Here is a 17134-nt window from a genome sequence, read left to right as displayed (position 1 = left end):
TTTTCTATGTTCATGTCTATTTACTATCAATTGACTTTATTTGCTGATCTCATGCAACCCCGTTAACAGGTGACTGCCAGCTGCTTCCTTCTAAGCACACTATTGACTAATCATACTCATGCTGCCATATTTAAACTGATCTAGCCTGGCTATGCTTTGCTACTCCCTCCTCAAGCTGCTCTTTACAACCCTCCTCCACCCCAGCCCCTCCTTTATTCTGCTTCAGTGTCATTATGTTTTCAGTGATGCCTGCTCAGCTCTGAGTTTTTTGCTGCTTCCATCCCTGCCTCAGCCTTTCCTTGAAGGCATAGGAAAGGCTGGAATGAGTGCTGTTCCTGCTTGATGTTTTCCATGCAGGCTTGTGGAAGAGAACAGCCACACCTCCAAGTAATGGCAATAAGTACAAATTAATAGCTGATAATGAAGAAAAATATTTACAACAGGAAACCACCAACCTTTGCTTTTTCTGCCAGTGATGTCATATTACAGTTATGTGATGTGGCCGTGGAGCTGAAAATGAATTGCCCTCTTTGGCTAAGTAAAATGATCTGCTTTGACTCAAATGTTTTCGTGTCAGGATGTTGGTGAGGACACAGCCAAAGACTGCCTCTCAAGAAAAGCACAGATGAAAGAAATGTGAAAGAATAAAACAGAATTGCAGCTGTTGGCACCACTGAGTTAAGTTTTAACCAACACCTCCAATATCCACTTTCCCAGCCTCCTCTCTGTCACACACCTCCTTTCCTCTAAGGGCCATTGTAGTGCCTCTCCTGCTCTTTCTCCACTATTTACTTCATCTTCATGCCTCTTCCACATTCTGTCCCTCCTACACCTCCTCAGCGGACGGGCCCCGAGTCCTCCTGTAAGAGCTCGGCCTTGTACGAGTCACCCACAATCTTCTCTGCTGAGAGTCAGTGTTGAAACCAATCCAGCAGAGGTCTGGGTCAGCCCCCACAGCACCAGTACAACCACCAATGGAAGATGAGGAGAAAGCTCTTAGGTGGGCGTTGAGCTGCACAGTTACTGACACAATCATGCACATTTCATTTCTCTCTATTTATGCTAATCTTTTTCATTTGCTTGTTAAGTTGTTTTTCTTGGCATTTGCAAGGCACTGCATTATTGCAAGGTTTGCTCCTCATAAACATTTTATAGATACAATAATAATAGGCAGGCAGAAAAACAACAAAGCCCAATCTGAGTCTTTATTTGGCATTAGGAGCACTTGAACGTGACACAAATGTGCTTGAGCTGTGATTGAGGAAACGCCTCTGCATGGATCTCAAAGTTCGCGCTGAAGTGAGATCATGAGAGCTATTTGTGAGATTGGTAGGGCGGTCTACAGGAGGAGGTCGGTATGTGCATACTTCCCCTGATATATATGTGTTTATTTGAACAGCACATCTAAACAAAAGAGCGAGCAGGGAGGCCACTTCAGCCTGACAAAGGTCACATTTCCTAACGCAGGAAAACTGCTTCCTGAGCAGCCAGAGCTTGGCTGTAAGATTCAGTCAACCAAGGAACAGTGCGGAGGGAGGAGTGGGCTTTTTTTAGCGCCACATGCAGACACACCTCTGATGTGAACTGTGGAAAAGGTGTCAGCCTGTGAGAAACATCCAGTTAGTTTGATTCTTACTGCATATTTTAAAGAAAACCTCATCTTTGAGTTAATAATCTTCACTTTAAAAATCAAAACACTGCTCTAACATCAGCACTTTGACGAATCTGAAAGAAAAAAACACAGCCTCTAACCATTCTCCAAATCATGAACAAAAGCGCCCTGCCTGCCTACACGGAAGCAAACACCACTCAAAATAAATTGCAGTAAGCAAAGTGCTAGCATTAATCAAGCATGCTCTTAGCTCAGAATGAGTGGTCGGCTGTAACTCGTAGAGGTCCTTTACTTTTAATATTTGATTTTACGCTCTGAAGGCACGCCTCAAGTTTCCAAGAATAAAACAGTCTGTTAATCTAGAAGTCAATCTGTGCACCTGCAGAGAGAGGGAGAGAGGGGGGAGAGTTATCAACCCCTCGAGTGTTTGAAGTGCTATTTCATCTACAAGAGAAGCATAGATGAATACTAAAGGAGGTTTCTCCCTGTCCAAGAGCAAAATCTATGTTTGAATAACTTTGAATAGGATGCAAATAATAACACTGAAGAAGACAGGGTTATGAAGAGGTGTAGCACCACGGGACAGGTGAGGCTCAAATGTATACTTATAGTAGACTTAGTATACTACACTTAATGTAGACTTATATTCTTGCTGTTAACTAAGCATACCCAAATGCATTATGGCTGCCATGCCATGCCAGCAGTGCATGAACTTAGAAATGATTGTAATCAGGTTTATCAATCAGACCCGTACCCACAGGTGTATAAAATTAAGAACCTAGCCATGCAATCTCCATTTGTGATACTAAATGTATCGTTCTTAAGAGCTCAGTGACTTTAAGCATGGTACTGTGATGAATGCCACCTGTACAATGACAATATTCATGAAATGTCATCTCTGGATATTCCACAGTCAACCATAAGTGATGTCATTAGAAAGTGGAAGTGTTTAGGAACAGCAGCTACTCAGTCACAAAGCAGAAGACCAAACAAAATCACAGAGTGGGTCAATGACTGCTAAGGCGCATGATAAAATTGTCAACGCTCTGCTGATTCCAAAGCTGAAAAGTTCCTAACTTCCACTAGCATTAATGTAAGCAAAAACTGTGTAGCAAGAACTTCATGGAATGGGTTTTCATTTTCCAAGACACAAATCACCAGGGGAAGGAGCTGGATGGAGTGGTGAAAAGCAATGGTTTTCAATTGGTGGGTCAGGACCAGTGTTAATTTCGTCGACTAACACTATGACTAAAAATGTTTGTTGACAGCTTTTTCCATAACAAAAACAAGACTAAGACTAGCCAAGGATGGATCTGTGATGACTAAACTGACTAAAAGTATTTGTAGTTTTCATCAATATGGCTAAAACTGGACTAAAATCTAGTTTAGTTTTCGTTGGACATTCAAAATCTCTGATATTTCCCCACTGTGGGTAAATCTTAAATAACAATGCTTCTTCTGCAGTAATAGTAGCTCACAAACCATGTGTAGAGAGCTTCATGGATGGGTTCCCATGGCCGAGCAGCTGCATCCAAGCCATACATCACCAAGTGCAATTCGAAGCGTCGGATGCAGTGGTGTAAAGCACGCCATCACTGGACTCTGGAGCAGTGGAGACGCGTTCTTTGGAGTGCTGAATCGCGCACTGAGTCTCCATCTGGCAATCTGATGGACGAAACTGGGATGGGCGGTTGCCAGGAGAACAGTACTTGTCTCACTGTATTGTGCCAAGTGTAAAGTTTGGTGGAGGGGGGATTATGGTGTGGGGTTGTTTTTCAGGAGCTGGTCTTGGCCCCTTAGTTCCAGTGAAAGGAACTCTGAATGCTTCAGCATACCAAGAGATTTTGGACAATTCCATGCTCCCAGCTTTGTGGGAACAGTTTGGGGATGGCCCCTTCCTGTTCCAACATGACTGTGCACCAGTGCGCAAAGCAAGGTCCATAAAGACATGGATGAGAGAGTTTGGTGTGGACGAACTTGACTGGCCTGCACAGAGTCCTGACCTCAACCCGATGGAAGACCTTTGGGATGAATTAGAGCAGAGACTGAGAGCCAGGCCTTCTCATCCAACATCAGTGTGTGACCTCACAAATGTACTTCTGAAAGAATGTTCAAAAATTCCCATAATACACTCCTAAACCTTGTAGAAAGCCTTCCCAAAAGAGTTGAAGCTGTTATAGCTGTAAAGGGTGGACCGACCTCATATTAAACCCTATGGATTAAGAACGGGATGTCACTTAAGTTCATATGCAAGTCAAGGCAGGTGAGTGAATACTTTTGACAATATAGTGTATCTTTAGCCTTAGGGTGTTTTGAGACTCATAATTGGTTTGCTCAGGTCCATGAGTCATGGGATCATGAACCAGTTTGTTACATTATTGCATAATTACCTTGAGTTTGGTCTGTGGATCATTGGGCAAAGAAAGTGCCCTGAGGGAGGAGTCCCACAAGTAAACAAAGATTAGTTGATTCTCGTCAGGCTGTGGCTGCTCCAGAGTCACTCTTCAGTTCAAAATGGACAGACAACAGCACGGATCGACGTCTTGGTATACTGTTTGCATTTATCACTATGGATAAACAGAACATATGGAAATAAGGTGCAACAGCAGCTCGTAAATGATATGTTGATGGATGGACGTAGTCATTTTGACATTGAGAGGCAATGACTTTCAGAGTAGTTTTGGTGTCTAAATCTAAATGCCCTGTCTTTAAGTTGGCATTTCCTTTAGTACTGTGCATTGCTGTGCATCCCCAGGTAGATCTACAGTCCTGAATTCTGCATTGCCTCTATGTATGGCATCCACAGGAAACACAATGGGAAAAAACCCACCCTAAATGCCAATAGATGTAGCAGTGTCAGTGTCTTTGTATGCAGGGAAAACAAGAGGGACAGGGTAGGAGATCAGTGTCTGAGATCAACCAACAGTTACTACAACAACAGCAGTAAAATTCAGCTATAATACAATGTAATGCAAGCAGTAATTTGTAATCAGGCAATGCTTTCTCAATAAACAGGCACATTTTACCCATGGCTTTGAGGCCTTGCTGTAATGGTCATACTTTCACATAATTTGAGTGCAGTCAGAGCTAGCCCTCTGAAACCCCCTAATTAATGTCAGCCAATTAAGTGGTGAAAAATGCCTTCTGGATTCAGCAGGAACATGTTGCAAACACAAGTGTTGTGTAAAACATGAAGAACAGAAGATAGACAGAAACTGTAATTATAGCTAATAGGCTCACTTTGAAATATGTTGATTCATTGCACTTCATATCATTCTTACAAAACTGAAAAATGTACTATATGCTGCATATTTTTCTCATATCATGAAGGCTTAGTTAGCACTTAGCTTGCAGCAGCTGGTAGGCGTTCAACTGGGGAAGAAACGAGGTCAGAGAGCCCCTTACTCTCCCTGTTCAGGACAATAGCAACCAAGGAAAATTCAACTACAACTATTACTACTTCTACTACTGAAACATACTGAGTCTGATTCACCAAGAGCTGCTAATAGCCCCAGCAGATGTGCCATTTACTCCCACTATCTGCTCTAATGCAACCCATCCTGTAGACTGTGCTCTATAACCATGGTAGGGGTTGTATTTCACATTCATCTGGGCAACAACCCATACATGGTGTTTAAGAGGGACAGAAACTTTCAAAGACATAAACCTTGGAGGTTGACTGGACAAACCTTGTCACATTCATTACGTGCCAGTAATACAGACAGGATAAGGGCCACTGAAAAAAAAAGAGTTGAGACACAATTTTTATTTTACTCGTGAGAAAAAAGTCAGAATTCTTAGATTAAAGTCACAGTTCTGAGACAGAAGTCCCAATTCTAAGGTAAAAGTCTCCAAATTTTTGTTGCATAATTCTGACGTTTTCTCAGAAATCTTACTTTTTTATCAGCATTCTGACTTTAATCTCAGCATTCTGACTTTACTCTCAGAATTCTGAACTTTTATCAGAATTCTAACTTTAATCTCAGAATTCTGCCTTTTTTATCTGAATTCTGACTTTACTCTCAGAATTCTGACTGTAATCTCAGAATTCTGACTGTAATCTCAGAATTCCAACTTTTTTATCTGAATTCTGACTTTAATCTCAGAATTCCGACTTTTTCATCAGAATTCTGACTTTTTCATCAGAATTCTGACTTTCATCTCAGAATTCTGACTTTTTCATCAGAATTCTGACTTTTTCATCAGAATTCTAACTTTCATCTCAGAATTCTGACTTTCATCTCAGAATTCTGACTTTTTCATCAGAATTCTGACTTTTTCATCAAAATTCTAACTTTCATCTCAGAATTCTGACTTTAATCTCAGAATTCTGACTTTTTCATCAGAAATCTGACTTTCATCTCAGAATTCTGACTTTTTCATCAGAATTCTGAATTTAATCTCAGAATTCTGACTTTAATCTCAGAATTCCGACTTTTTCATCAGAATTCTAACTTTAATCTCAGAATTCTGACTTTTTTTTATCAGAATTCTGACTTTAATCTCACTATTCTGACTTTAAACTCAGTATAAGATCAGAAAAAAAATTAAAGTCAATTGTCTAAAGTCACATGAAAGAAAAAATGTTTTCCACCAACAAAGCATTTCAGCTTGAAGCTTTGCAAGATGGATCTGCTTAAAGGCATAAATGAAATCTGGCAAATCTATCAGATTTGCATGGCTGGCTCTAATACTCAGGTGCTAAACATGCTCAGAACATTATCCTGCTCTGTTTGCTTTTGTTTTGAGTCTGAATGTGGAGAGAAGCTATCTGCACTTAAGTAATGTCATTCAGTCTATTAGAAAAACTCCTCAAGGCGAATGATCAGCCTCGAGGCTTTGTTTAAATCAGTCATGTATCCATATGGACAGCACGCTGTGTGGAACGGCAATAAGATGGTGCTCATCCTGCGTCTCCTCCGTCAGCGGCATTGTGGAAATTAGGACATTACATTGATATTTTAGCATTGTAGTGTCATAATGAAAGGTAAATAAAAAAGAAAAAAAGTTTCCACAGAGTACAGAGACTGCAAGGGTTAAACTATGCACATCTCCAAGTTTACGTGATTTTATAAACTTCACTGTTTGACCTGACAGTAAGACAGAACAGTGACAGGCTTCCTGATGAAAGTGCTTCGATGCTTTCTTCTGTGCTCCTTCTGTGCTCAAATGTCATGTGATGCAGTAAAATGATTATTTATCTTGAATTCAGTGCCCTCACATCTCCGTTACAGCTTGTTTTATTTTGGCTTCTGCATCCAAACATTAAAGACAACTGCATATTTATAATAAATAGACATCAATCAAATAGAAACATGCTATTGCCACTGAAAAATGACTGAGGCAGAGAGACTAAAGGTCAGAGTTCGTCAGTCAGGATTCAACAGGTCATATGAGCTGCTTTGCCTCTTAGAGAAGTGCTCTCCAGGTTGCAGATGCCTTTAAAATGTTATATCATTTTTAATAAACTCACAAATAAAAATGTGGTTGAAAAAATTCAAAATGAACATCATTTGAGCAATAGATCATATTTTTCCCATATAAGAGAACCGCTTTCATTTGCATTATTAGACTACTGTGTGAATGACGGAGCTTTCATTTTGCCAGAATGTGAAATATTACACTCATGCACAAAGTTCCAGATGTTTAGAGGATATTTAGGGATTTTTGAAGTTGGGTTGTGAGAGGTAGTTGGCTATAGTAGTGGCATTAGCATGGGTTCACATTTTTCACACCTACTCCACCAGGTAACTCGGGATCCCTCCAGCTCAAAACTTTCAAATGAAGTTTCTCTGCTCTCTTCTTCTTCTAACTCTCCATCTGTATAAGTTCTTCTTCGGTGCACTCCAGTTCACACAAATATCCTCTATCCACAGTTAACGGCACATCATCATCACTTGAGTCGAAATCACTCATATTATCTTTGTTTTAGCTTGGTAGGTGTTATTATCGCTGTGGAAGCCTGCAGATCCACACAGCTGACCAGAGGATATCAGTGCGCAGCGGAAGGAGACAAAATGCCGAACGCTGCATCGTAAATTAGAGCCTGACACAGAGGGGGTTTAGGGGAGAAAAGAAGTGCTTTGTACGTTTTCGACACAGCGTACAGCCATCATATTTTCTTGGCCCATTTTTACATAAAACTCGTTAAACTACGCCGATAAAACGATCCCAGCCACTATGCCGCGGATCTCTCTGAGCTCATAATAACCACAGGATCAACTTTCACAGAAAGGCTGGAGGCTAATGCCACTACTATAGCCAAGCACCTCATACGACCCAACTTAAAAAAATCCAGAAATATCCCTTTAAATTATTTTCAGGAAATAAGAGCCCTTTGCAGAACAGATAACCTGATGAGGAAGTGGACTGAAAAATAAAGAACGGAGAAGAAATAAAGTGTTGGCACTCAAACTTTCCTGAGTGAGGATCCACAGCCCCAAACATGGATATATCGTTTTTAACTTTTCATTTTATTTTTCTTTTTAATTTCAAGTTAAGTTGTGTGTTATTAAGATCTAAATGCACACTTTAAAATATACTGTTGTTAGAAAACTAACCTGTATCATGTGCAATAATGTCTATTGTGAATAAATGTGTTGCCATTCATTTAAGAGGCCCATCTTCTGTCCTCACAGTTCTAGTACCATGTCTCTTGAATGAGGCAAAAGGGATCCATTTGAAAATGCAGCCCTAATCTGCACCTTCACTCGGCACAGAGCTGAACTACCATGCTTAGCTCTGTCTGCATAATGACAGTGAGCTAGGAGGGTTTGTTGAGTGGCCAGCTCTGAACAATGTGATTTGAGTTTCACTGTTTCAAAACAAGCTTCCTCCCTAAATGGAGCGAGAGAGGACACGTCAAAGAAAAAGAACCCTCACTTCCTCATCGTGGGAATGACTCCAGACCGTCTCCACACATGTGGATGAAGTGTGGAGCCACTCACAGCCCTGGACCGACGACACCTCCTGAATACAACAGTAATGTAGAAGTCATATTTACAGTCTTTATTAACAGAAAACTAATTTGGAAGCCATAGAGAGATAGACCTGATTCACTTGAAAGTTTGGGCATGATATCTTTTTTGAAAATACGGCGCAGTTACCACCAACTCTCAGAAGACGGTCACTTTTGCACTCTCATTGGACATGGCTTATAGCCCCAGTGTTGGTGAATTCACATTTTTTTGCAATTATGAGCATTTAAAGGTGTCACTTTCTCTCCATGACTGCATGATGGTTCATTTAAACACCCACAAACAGTACCCACACAGAGATGCTGTTTACTATGCGGTGATGTTAGGGTTGCATTTAACCCTTTGTGGGTGTTGCATGAATCAGGCCATGTCTCTTCAATTCATTTGCACACGTTCGTCAGGTGCAACAGCTGTACAACGCTTAAGTAAATAAATTCAGGAAGTAGAGTTCAGTTTACTTTAGAGGAACAAACATAGCTGTTTTTTTCATGGTGTTATTGAAGGATCCATGTATAAAAAAGCTACTCTCTGCTGTAAAAAAGTATGATAAGAACTAAAATCAATGTCCATTTTTATGTGTCTCCTGTTATGGCTGTCTCAGTAATTTTGCTTCCTTCAACATTCGAGTCTGTTGTTCTAAGATCAGATCCCAGGACTGGATGACTCCTGATACCCCATCAGTAAACACTGACTGTGGGAAAAACTTCCCACTACTCACTAACATGTGATGTGATGCTTTAGAAAGGGAATGACTGGATGACTTTAGTTTCACATTTGAACCTCTTTAGGGACAAGTGTTGTTGTTTTTGATGTTGTTTGTATTTTGGCTCTTTATCTTTGTCCTGATGCGTCCCCTCTTATAATCAGGTCTTCTTACTAAACAGTGAGATGACCTGATTAAATAAAGGTTGTGATGATAATCATTAAATCTGATGTATATCTTGATTATTTTTCCATTGCTTTCTCAGCCAAACATAGAGTCCACAGTCATCTTAAAAAGTCATGTTTTGACTGAGTAGCAGCCCAGAACTGAAGCATTTTGGACGACAACAAAAAAAGAAAGACTCACACTGGTGATGCTCTGTGGTGTGGGAGGATTTGGCCCTCACTACATCTCTCCATCATTTGAACTTCATCTGACATTGTTTGGTATTGTTCTCTGAGTCTTTACTGATGTGTTTTTGGTCTTTTTTATTTGGTCTGTTTGTCCAAAATACTCCTTTTGTTTGAACACGTTTCATGTGAACCCTTAAATCCAAAAAGCTTTGGCATTTTTCAAAGCTTTGAATGTTTTTATAGCTTTGGGTCACATGACCATTGGGGAGGTATGGGTGGAAAAGGGGTCAAGACTACTTTACTTAACCTAACAATCATAGAGAATGATGATACTGACTCAAACTATACATTTTTGACATTTTGGACCCTCATACAGGACCTGGGCTACTTTCTAGATTTTTTCCTCTTTCCTTGCTTTTATTTTTGCCAATTTTAACCCATTTTAGCCACCACTTAACCCCTCTTGACCACTTCTCAACTCCTTTTCACCACTTTTTTCTGCCATTTTTTGCCGCTTTTAACCCCATTTTATTCTGGTTTTAGAAAAAGGGTTGACAATTTGAAGAAGGCTACATACTACAGTATTAATAAATACATAAAGAAAGAAAGAAAGAAAGAGACTGTTGCTTTGATAAGAATGGTTGTTATTCTGGTAAAAAAAAAAATTAGACTATCACAGTTATCACAGGTTAAATTTACAATGGATCGTGATTATGCTGACCTCTATGAGACCCCCATTTGGCTGGGCCCCGGAAAAACTCTCCCTTTTATCCCCCCTTATTGGCGGCCCTGGTGAAAACATTCATATTTTGATCATGTTAACACAATATTTGATCAGGATTAGAAGAGGTGTGTTTCTGACCACACTGTATTGTTCCCTAAAGCAGTGTTTCCCCCAAAGTGACATACTGCCGCCAAAAATCAACATTGATTTCAATTATTTCACTAAAGAAAGGCCTTGTGTGTTTTTCTTACCAAAGACCTTTATATAAACTACCTGATAACCATGATTTTTTGGCTCAGCGTCTGTCAGGAGCTCGCTAGATTTGTTTGATGTTTTTGTTTCACCGGTCATTGCTGAAACGTTTTTCAGTTACAGTTCTCTTCTTTAAAAGGTCATGTGGACTTAATATGAAGGAGGCAGAACTTCTGAAATGTCTACCCGTCTGTACGCTTTAGAGAGAAGCTATTAAGAGCAATGACAGCACATAAATCTCACCTGTTGAGATGACAGAGCTAAAGCTTAGCTAAGATGCTAACGCTAAACGTAGCACAAACAAACCCGAACATAAACACTTTTGTAGTTAAAAATTCGGGGAAGTCTTCGGTTATCACCGTCACAACAGCCCATTTATTCACGGCATCTATAACCATAAAGTGTTCTTGGGAGTGATTGATTTGCTGACATAATCAATCAGTCTGAGCCCACTGATATGATTTTAGACAGAGAGGACCTAACCGAGCTAGAGATCCATTCATCTGCAGTTTATTAATTCAAGAAAGAAACCAACAAGAAGGGTCAGATACAGAGAGGAGATAACAACTAAACGACTAAATCCTCACATTAAGAGGAATTGTGAGAGGAGAAAATGTAATGTTTTTAATATTATTTTAACCCCTTGTTCTCCTGCACTAGCAGACACACAGAGCCCTGTCTATCCAAAGCTCTTTCATTTTAATTAGCTTTATTTGTGCTTCATGGGCAAATCTGGTATTTAGTTTTTACTGTTTTCAGAAGAACAAACATATAAAATCTCCAGACTAACTCAAAGCAAGACACCTTGGCATATGTGTGATAAAAACTTTCTCAGACATGTCATAATGCCTGGGATTTAGTCTTTTTTTCCAATAATAAGCTCAAAGACACTTAGGTTAGAATGAAATGATCTTTTTCCTCCTTTTTTTCAACTTTTGTAAAAGCAAAAGTTTTGATTCCATAATCAGTTTGTACTGGTTCGAATCAGATCGGACCGAATCATTCTCTATTTTGATAAATCGTCAGTGAATCGAATCGTAGCCTGTGAATCGAGATTTGAGTCAAATCATTTCGAGAAAGATTGTAAAGATTGTAAATAAAATAGAGCTTAGAACTGATCCTTGTGGGACACCATTCATTGATAAAACCCAGATTCAGTGTTTCCAGCATTTACAGACTATGCTCTGTTCAAAATGTCATTATAAAACCAGTCGCAAGCATTGAAACCAGTGTTGCCAAGTGTCGATCAACCTTATCAAGTGCTTTTTATAAATCAGAATAAACAGCAGAATAACACCCTCTCTTATCCATGTTGTAAACAATATTACCAAGAACCACAGTGGCAGCAGGTGATAAACTGGAGCATCAGTGTGTCTCTAGAAAATGCATTAAAAAGGCAGACTGGAGATGCTGGAAACAGCAATTTAAGCATTGCTTTGTCCTTTTTATACCTGATTTATTGAGAAAAAAAATCATTTATTAAATTCAGTGCTGATCTAATCATTGTAATTAGTAAGTTAATAAAGTTGATAAATTAAGAAGCCTCCTTATATTATAGGAGGGTGATCAGCTTCCTTAAAGCATCTTATTTTATTTGAAGCTCCTTTTCTCTACTATCCTGATAGAAGACTCATTGATGAAGTCTGTCAAACGTCCTTAACCTCATGAAATCAATTTATGACACTTAAAGCTTTTGTCAATGAATCCAGGTCCCTTAGCTGGGATTCAGGGACCTCTTAGAGGCCTCAGAGAGCTCCAAGGCCTCTCAGAAAAGAAATGTACTGACTAGACAGTCTGTACTTCCTTTTAAATACTTTTTTTCAATCGATACAAAAGAGGAGTCTTGTCCAAACGTGTGAGGGGTTTATGGGGCATTAATAACTCAGTGCAGAGCTGTGAGACTATAAATCACAGTTACTCACAGGGAGACGGTTCTGTTTGGGAGGAAGCTGGGCTGCAGGGTGTCCATCAGGTCCACATCATCACACACCACTTTGACCCGGACGTGCTGCCGGCTCAGCTCCTTGGACCTCTCCGCTGAGCAGTGACAGCTGTCAACGATCAGGTCCGGACAGTTTCTGTTGCTGTGGCTCGACTCCCACAGCGCGAGCAGGACGCACAGGACTCTCACAGCTCTCATCATTATCTCTGATATGTTCAGGTTATATCCTCATAACTCCTGAGAGCAGACCGGACCTTTTCACGCCGCCTTCTGTGACATTAAAGTCCACATCTCGTGCCTTGTTGGTCACCTGCCGCGTCAGGAACTGCTGCAAACTTTCAGCGCTACTTTTTGAAGCAAAGCAGAGAGAAAAGTGAAGTATCAGGGGTGTGTGTTGCTCCTTTTTTGCCATTCTGTGTCATAAAAAGTCCTCCAAACTGTTTTCAGAGCCGCGGCACGAGCAGGGAAACTTCCCACGGCGCGCCTTTAAAGTCCGGATAAACTTTAGCGCGACACATGCTCCTCTCCAAGCGAAAGCATGAATGAGATATGTATCCGAGGATGAAAAGTAGCTGCTATATGAAGATATCCACATAAATCCGTCTCCTGTCAGAGCTTCTGCACACCGCGTTGTCCCTCTCCCATCATCCACACTCCTTTTTTGCGCCCTTGGACTTGTTGCGCACTTGTGTCCAGAAAGTCCCTCCCCGCTGAGTCCTGTGAGGCTGCAGCGTGGGCTCCCAACCTTTCCTGAACACATGAGGGCCTCAAACACGGATCTGATGACAGCTCATATCAATAAATCATGTTTATATTCATTACTCTTTAAGTGTTTATTCACCTGGAAGCCACAGTGAGGAGAGAGTAAACGATCTGATCCAGACAGTAACCACAGGAGAGAATAACAGTGAAATTAAACTCCTCTTTGTCACCTCCGAGGGTCCCTGAAGGCGCCACTGTGGGATGTGTGCAGCAGTGTGTGTACTGAATGATTTCTCAAAGACAAACATTTAGACTGTGCGATGAAAACTGTTTGTTTTATGCTCTTTATTTACTCCAGAACAGCTGCAGAGGAACACTTTGGATCCTGTTTCAATGACTCTGAGCTGAACTGAAAATTATCTGAAACCATAATCACATCTGTGTCATAGCAACACTCACAAACACTGCTGAGAAAAGAGACTCAGTATTTATCTTCCTCCTATATGATCCTGTCAGGATTTATGTCAAATACACAACATCCTTCCTTAAACAGAGAGTGGAATAGGGGAGACTGGGGGCTGCTGGAACAGGTCCCTCCGTCTAAGGCAGCGATCATCAGCACATCAGGCCCCCACATCTTCACAGCGGGGCCCCATGTGCAAAAGAAGAAAAAAATACTATGGTATTTTGAGCATCTTCTTTTTTCTTCAACAAACTCCCTACAGGTATTAATAGAGCCCCAAAAACAGCTGAGATTTATAGACTTTCATCAGGAAGGACTTTATGTTTCATCTGTTTTTCACAAACCAACCTGTCAGACATTAACGGCAAATATGATGCATGCTAAACATGAATTTATCCGTCCATTCATGACAAAACGGACATTTTCTATGTCATCTTTCAGCTTCAGGCATGTTGGGAATGCAATTTCCCTGCTTGAGTTTTTCACATATCTCTACATGGTATATTAAGCACCAGACCAGGCCATGGACGACACGACAGCCACAGAAATACTCAGCTAAAATATCTCAATCGCCCCCTTGTGGCTGGCTGTGATATAGAGACAGATCTCACTGCTAGAGCCTAAAATACATAAAATACAAAGAAAATAAAAATACCTTTACAAAATTATATTAATTAGACCATTCTAAAAATGTCTTAAATATATTCAAAAGTCTGGCCCCTAAAATGCCTGTAGGGGATAAAGCTGTCCCCTGTACAAATCTAGCTGATGACCAGATGAGCAGCTGTGTCCCTAAGATGATAACCCAAGTATGCAAAATAACCAGATCAACTCGTGAGTGACGCATCTATGTTCACATGTGCACTAAAGCAGTGGCTCTCAATTGGTGGGTCGGGACCCAAAAGTGGGTCGCGGGGCCCTTTTCAGTGGGTCTCAAATATGTTCCCTGAAATAAGATTACGCCAAAAAGTCCAATAAAACTCTTTCAAAACAAGCTTTTTTTGCCTGTCATCTATGATTCGGGACAGGTTTTGCATTTTTGAGGTTCAAACGGGGACATTTTTCATTAGAAGATCAGAAATTTGGGTTGCAAGTTTTTATTGGCAAGTTGATGGTGGGTCCTGAGGCTCGGCCAGCTGAGAACCACTGCACTAAAGTATGTATGAGTGATAGAGAGAGAGCAACACTAATCTGCAGATAAACTACAAGTAGCTGTATATATATATAAAAAAACTAACCCTTCAAACAACAAACAGCTGCTAAATATTGAACGCCATGCATACTGGGCCTGTTGTAGAGCTTTACCAGATGAACCTGTGAGAGCTGCTACTACCAGGGCAACAGATTCAAACATTTGGCAGCACTATTTTAAAAAAGCAAAGAGAAAAGAAGATAAAATAGCTTCAGCCAGACAAAACGTATCTGCCACTACCAACAATAAAAAGCCAGATGGGAAACAAAATAATAAAATTCAACTGCATTTTAAAAGAGTTAATTCATTGTCTCCTTGTTGTTTATACACTCTGATAAATCAGCCTCCTTATCTATTGCAAAACAATCATGAAGGTTCATCAGTACCAGTCCAACCCTGTCATTTTACACAGTGCTGACAAAAAGTATTCACCCCCTTGGATGTTTTCCCCTTTTACTGATTTTATAAAACAGTCATGGTCAGTAAAATTTGGCTTTTTTGACAACAAAAACTATCTAATTTCAAAGTGAAAAAAAAATCTACAAAGTGATGTCAATTAAACAAAAGATATGTAATGTAGAATAAGTTGTTGCATGAATATTCACCCCATTTAAAGTGTCTGACCTAATCCAACAGAGGTCCAGCTAATTGATGCTACTAGTCTCACAATGTGAAGTGAGGATCAGCTGAGTGCAGTGAATGTGTCTTGGGTAACCCTGGAAAGCTTTTAAAGGTAGAGGGTTAAAATGAAGGCAGCAAAATGTAGGGAAATCCTGGACCAATCTTATTCAGTCTGCAAGAGAGCCACAGCCTGGGAGAAGATTTATTTTCCAGCAAGACAATGACCCTAGGCATGTAGCGAAAGCTACACAGAAATGCTTCTAAGACAACAAGGTGGATGTTCTGGAGTGGCCGAGTCAAAGCCCAGACCCCAATCCAATACAAAATTTGTGGCTGAACTGCAACAGGGCTGCTTGATCCCCGTGCAACCTCAGAGCTTGAGCAGTTTTGCAAAGAATGGAGTAAAATTTCAGTGTCCAGATGTGCAAACCTGACTGGGACCTGTCCACACACACACCTCAGCCAAAGGTGCATCTACAAAACACTGACTTGAAGGGGGTGAATATTTATGTAGTCACTAATATTACTTTACATATTTTTTTTAATTGACATTACTTTATAAAAATATGTTTCACTTTGACTCTAACAAAGTTTTTGTCATAAAATCCAAATTATTTTGCCTATGATTGATTTAAGAAATCAATAAAAGGGTAAGACATCCAATGGGTGAATGTTTTTTAAAGGCATATTCAGATGTGTTTGAGGTCAACATGAGTTGTATGGCTGAATCTAATGTTACATCATGGCTGAGTTCTGATGTTACATCAGGAAAAAGACTTCTATTTAAATCAAACATATTAACCAGGGGAATTTGGGTTATGTTTCTGTGAGCTTGGTCTAGCTATGTATAAATATCTTTATCAGATGGAATAATTCATGACAGATTGGATTCTTGGTGTAGTTGGTTTGTTCCACATTGTCTCTAAATAACTAGGATTGATGTAAATACTCTCCCTTGTGTTCTGATCTCACACTGCAGTGTGGTGTTAATGCCTCAGATCCACATCCCTCCGCCCTGATCAGCTGCTGCGAGGAGCTGCTGCAGGCCAGGGGCACTTTACGAGAAAAGGACACACTTGTAAAGCTGACATTTACTGAAACGACGGCAATAAATAAAGAATATGAGTTGGAAAGTGACCAGGCTGACACAGTTACACAATGCTGGACTCTGGCAGATAATTAATGGTTTGCTTCTTTGGGTCTGCACTTAAACTGCATCAGAAATAGACTACACATAAAGAAAGGAGTGTTTTTGCTGCAGTTTCTAGCAGAGCCATAGATAGAAAGTCTGGCTTTGAACTGAATACACGTTGATTAAGTGGCATAAATACAGGAAAATACAGTTCCAGCTCTCATTAACACTTTTATCTACCAATGAGAGCTCTTCAAGTCCCAGACATACGCTGACACTTGACACAAGAGAACTGATAATAAAGCCTGATGTCTCGCACTGACAGAAGTTTGAGTTATTTATATATTTAAAAAGTTTTCAAAAAGACTGGTCAGCTGTTGAAAGACATTCAAAAGTTACTTTTCAGATGACTTTTTTGAAAATACGCAACCGTGTAAGCATTAGAGCAATGAGTGAGCAGA

General features: G+C 40.2%; 1 protein-coding gene across 2 annotated transcripts in view; it reads right to left on the bottom strand.

Moving 5' to 3' along the window:
• Positions 1 to 13206, bottom strand: part of LOC121511269 (adhesion G protein-coupled receptor A3) — a 450943-nt gene extending 437737 nt beyond the window's left edge. For both annotated transcript variants that reach the window (XM_041789870.1, XM_041789871.1), the window contains exon 1: positions 12544 to 13206. In XM_041789870.1, the coding sequence (XP_041645804.1) occupies positions 12544 to 12764 (221 nt within the window). In that variant the 5' untranslated portion in view covers positions 12765 to 13206. The remainder of the gene's footprint in view (positions 1 to 12543) is intronic.
• Between the last annotated feature and the right edge of the window lie 3928 nt (positions 13207 to 17134).

The sequence above is a fragment of the Cheilinus undulatus genome, linkage group 6 (genome assembly GCF_018320785.1).
Source record: "Cheilinus undulatus linkage group 6, ASM1832078v1, whole genome shotgun sequence".
In the NCBI taxonomy this organism is placed as follows: Eukaryota; Metazoa; Chordata; class Actinopteri; order Labriformes; family Labridae; genus Cheilinus; species Cheilinus undulatus.
This window is presented reverse-complemented; position numbering and strand designations above follow the sequence as displayed.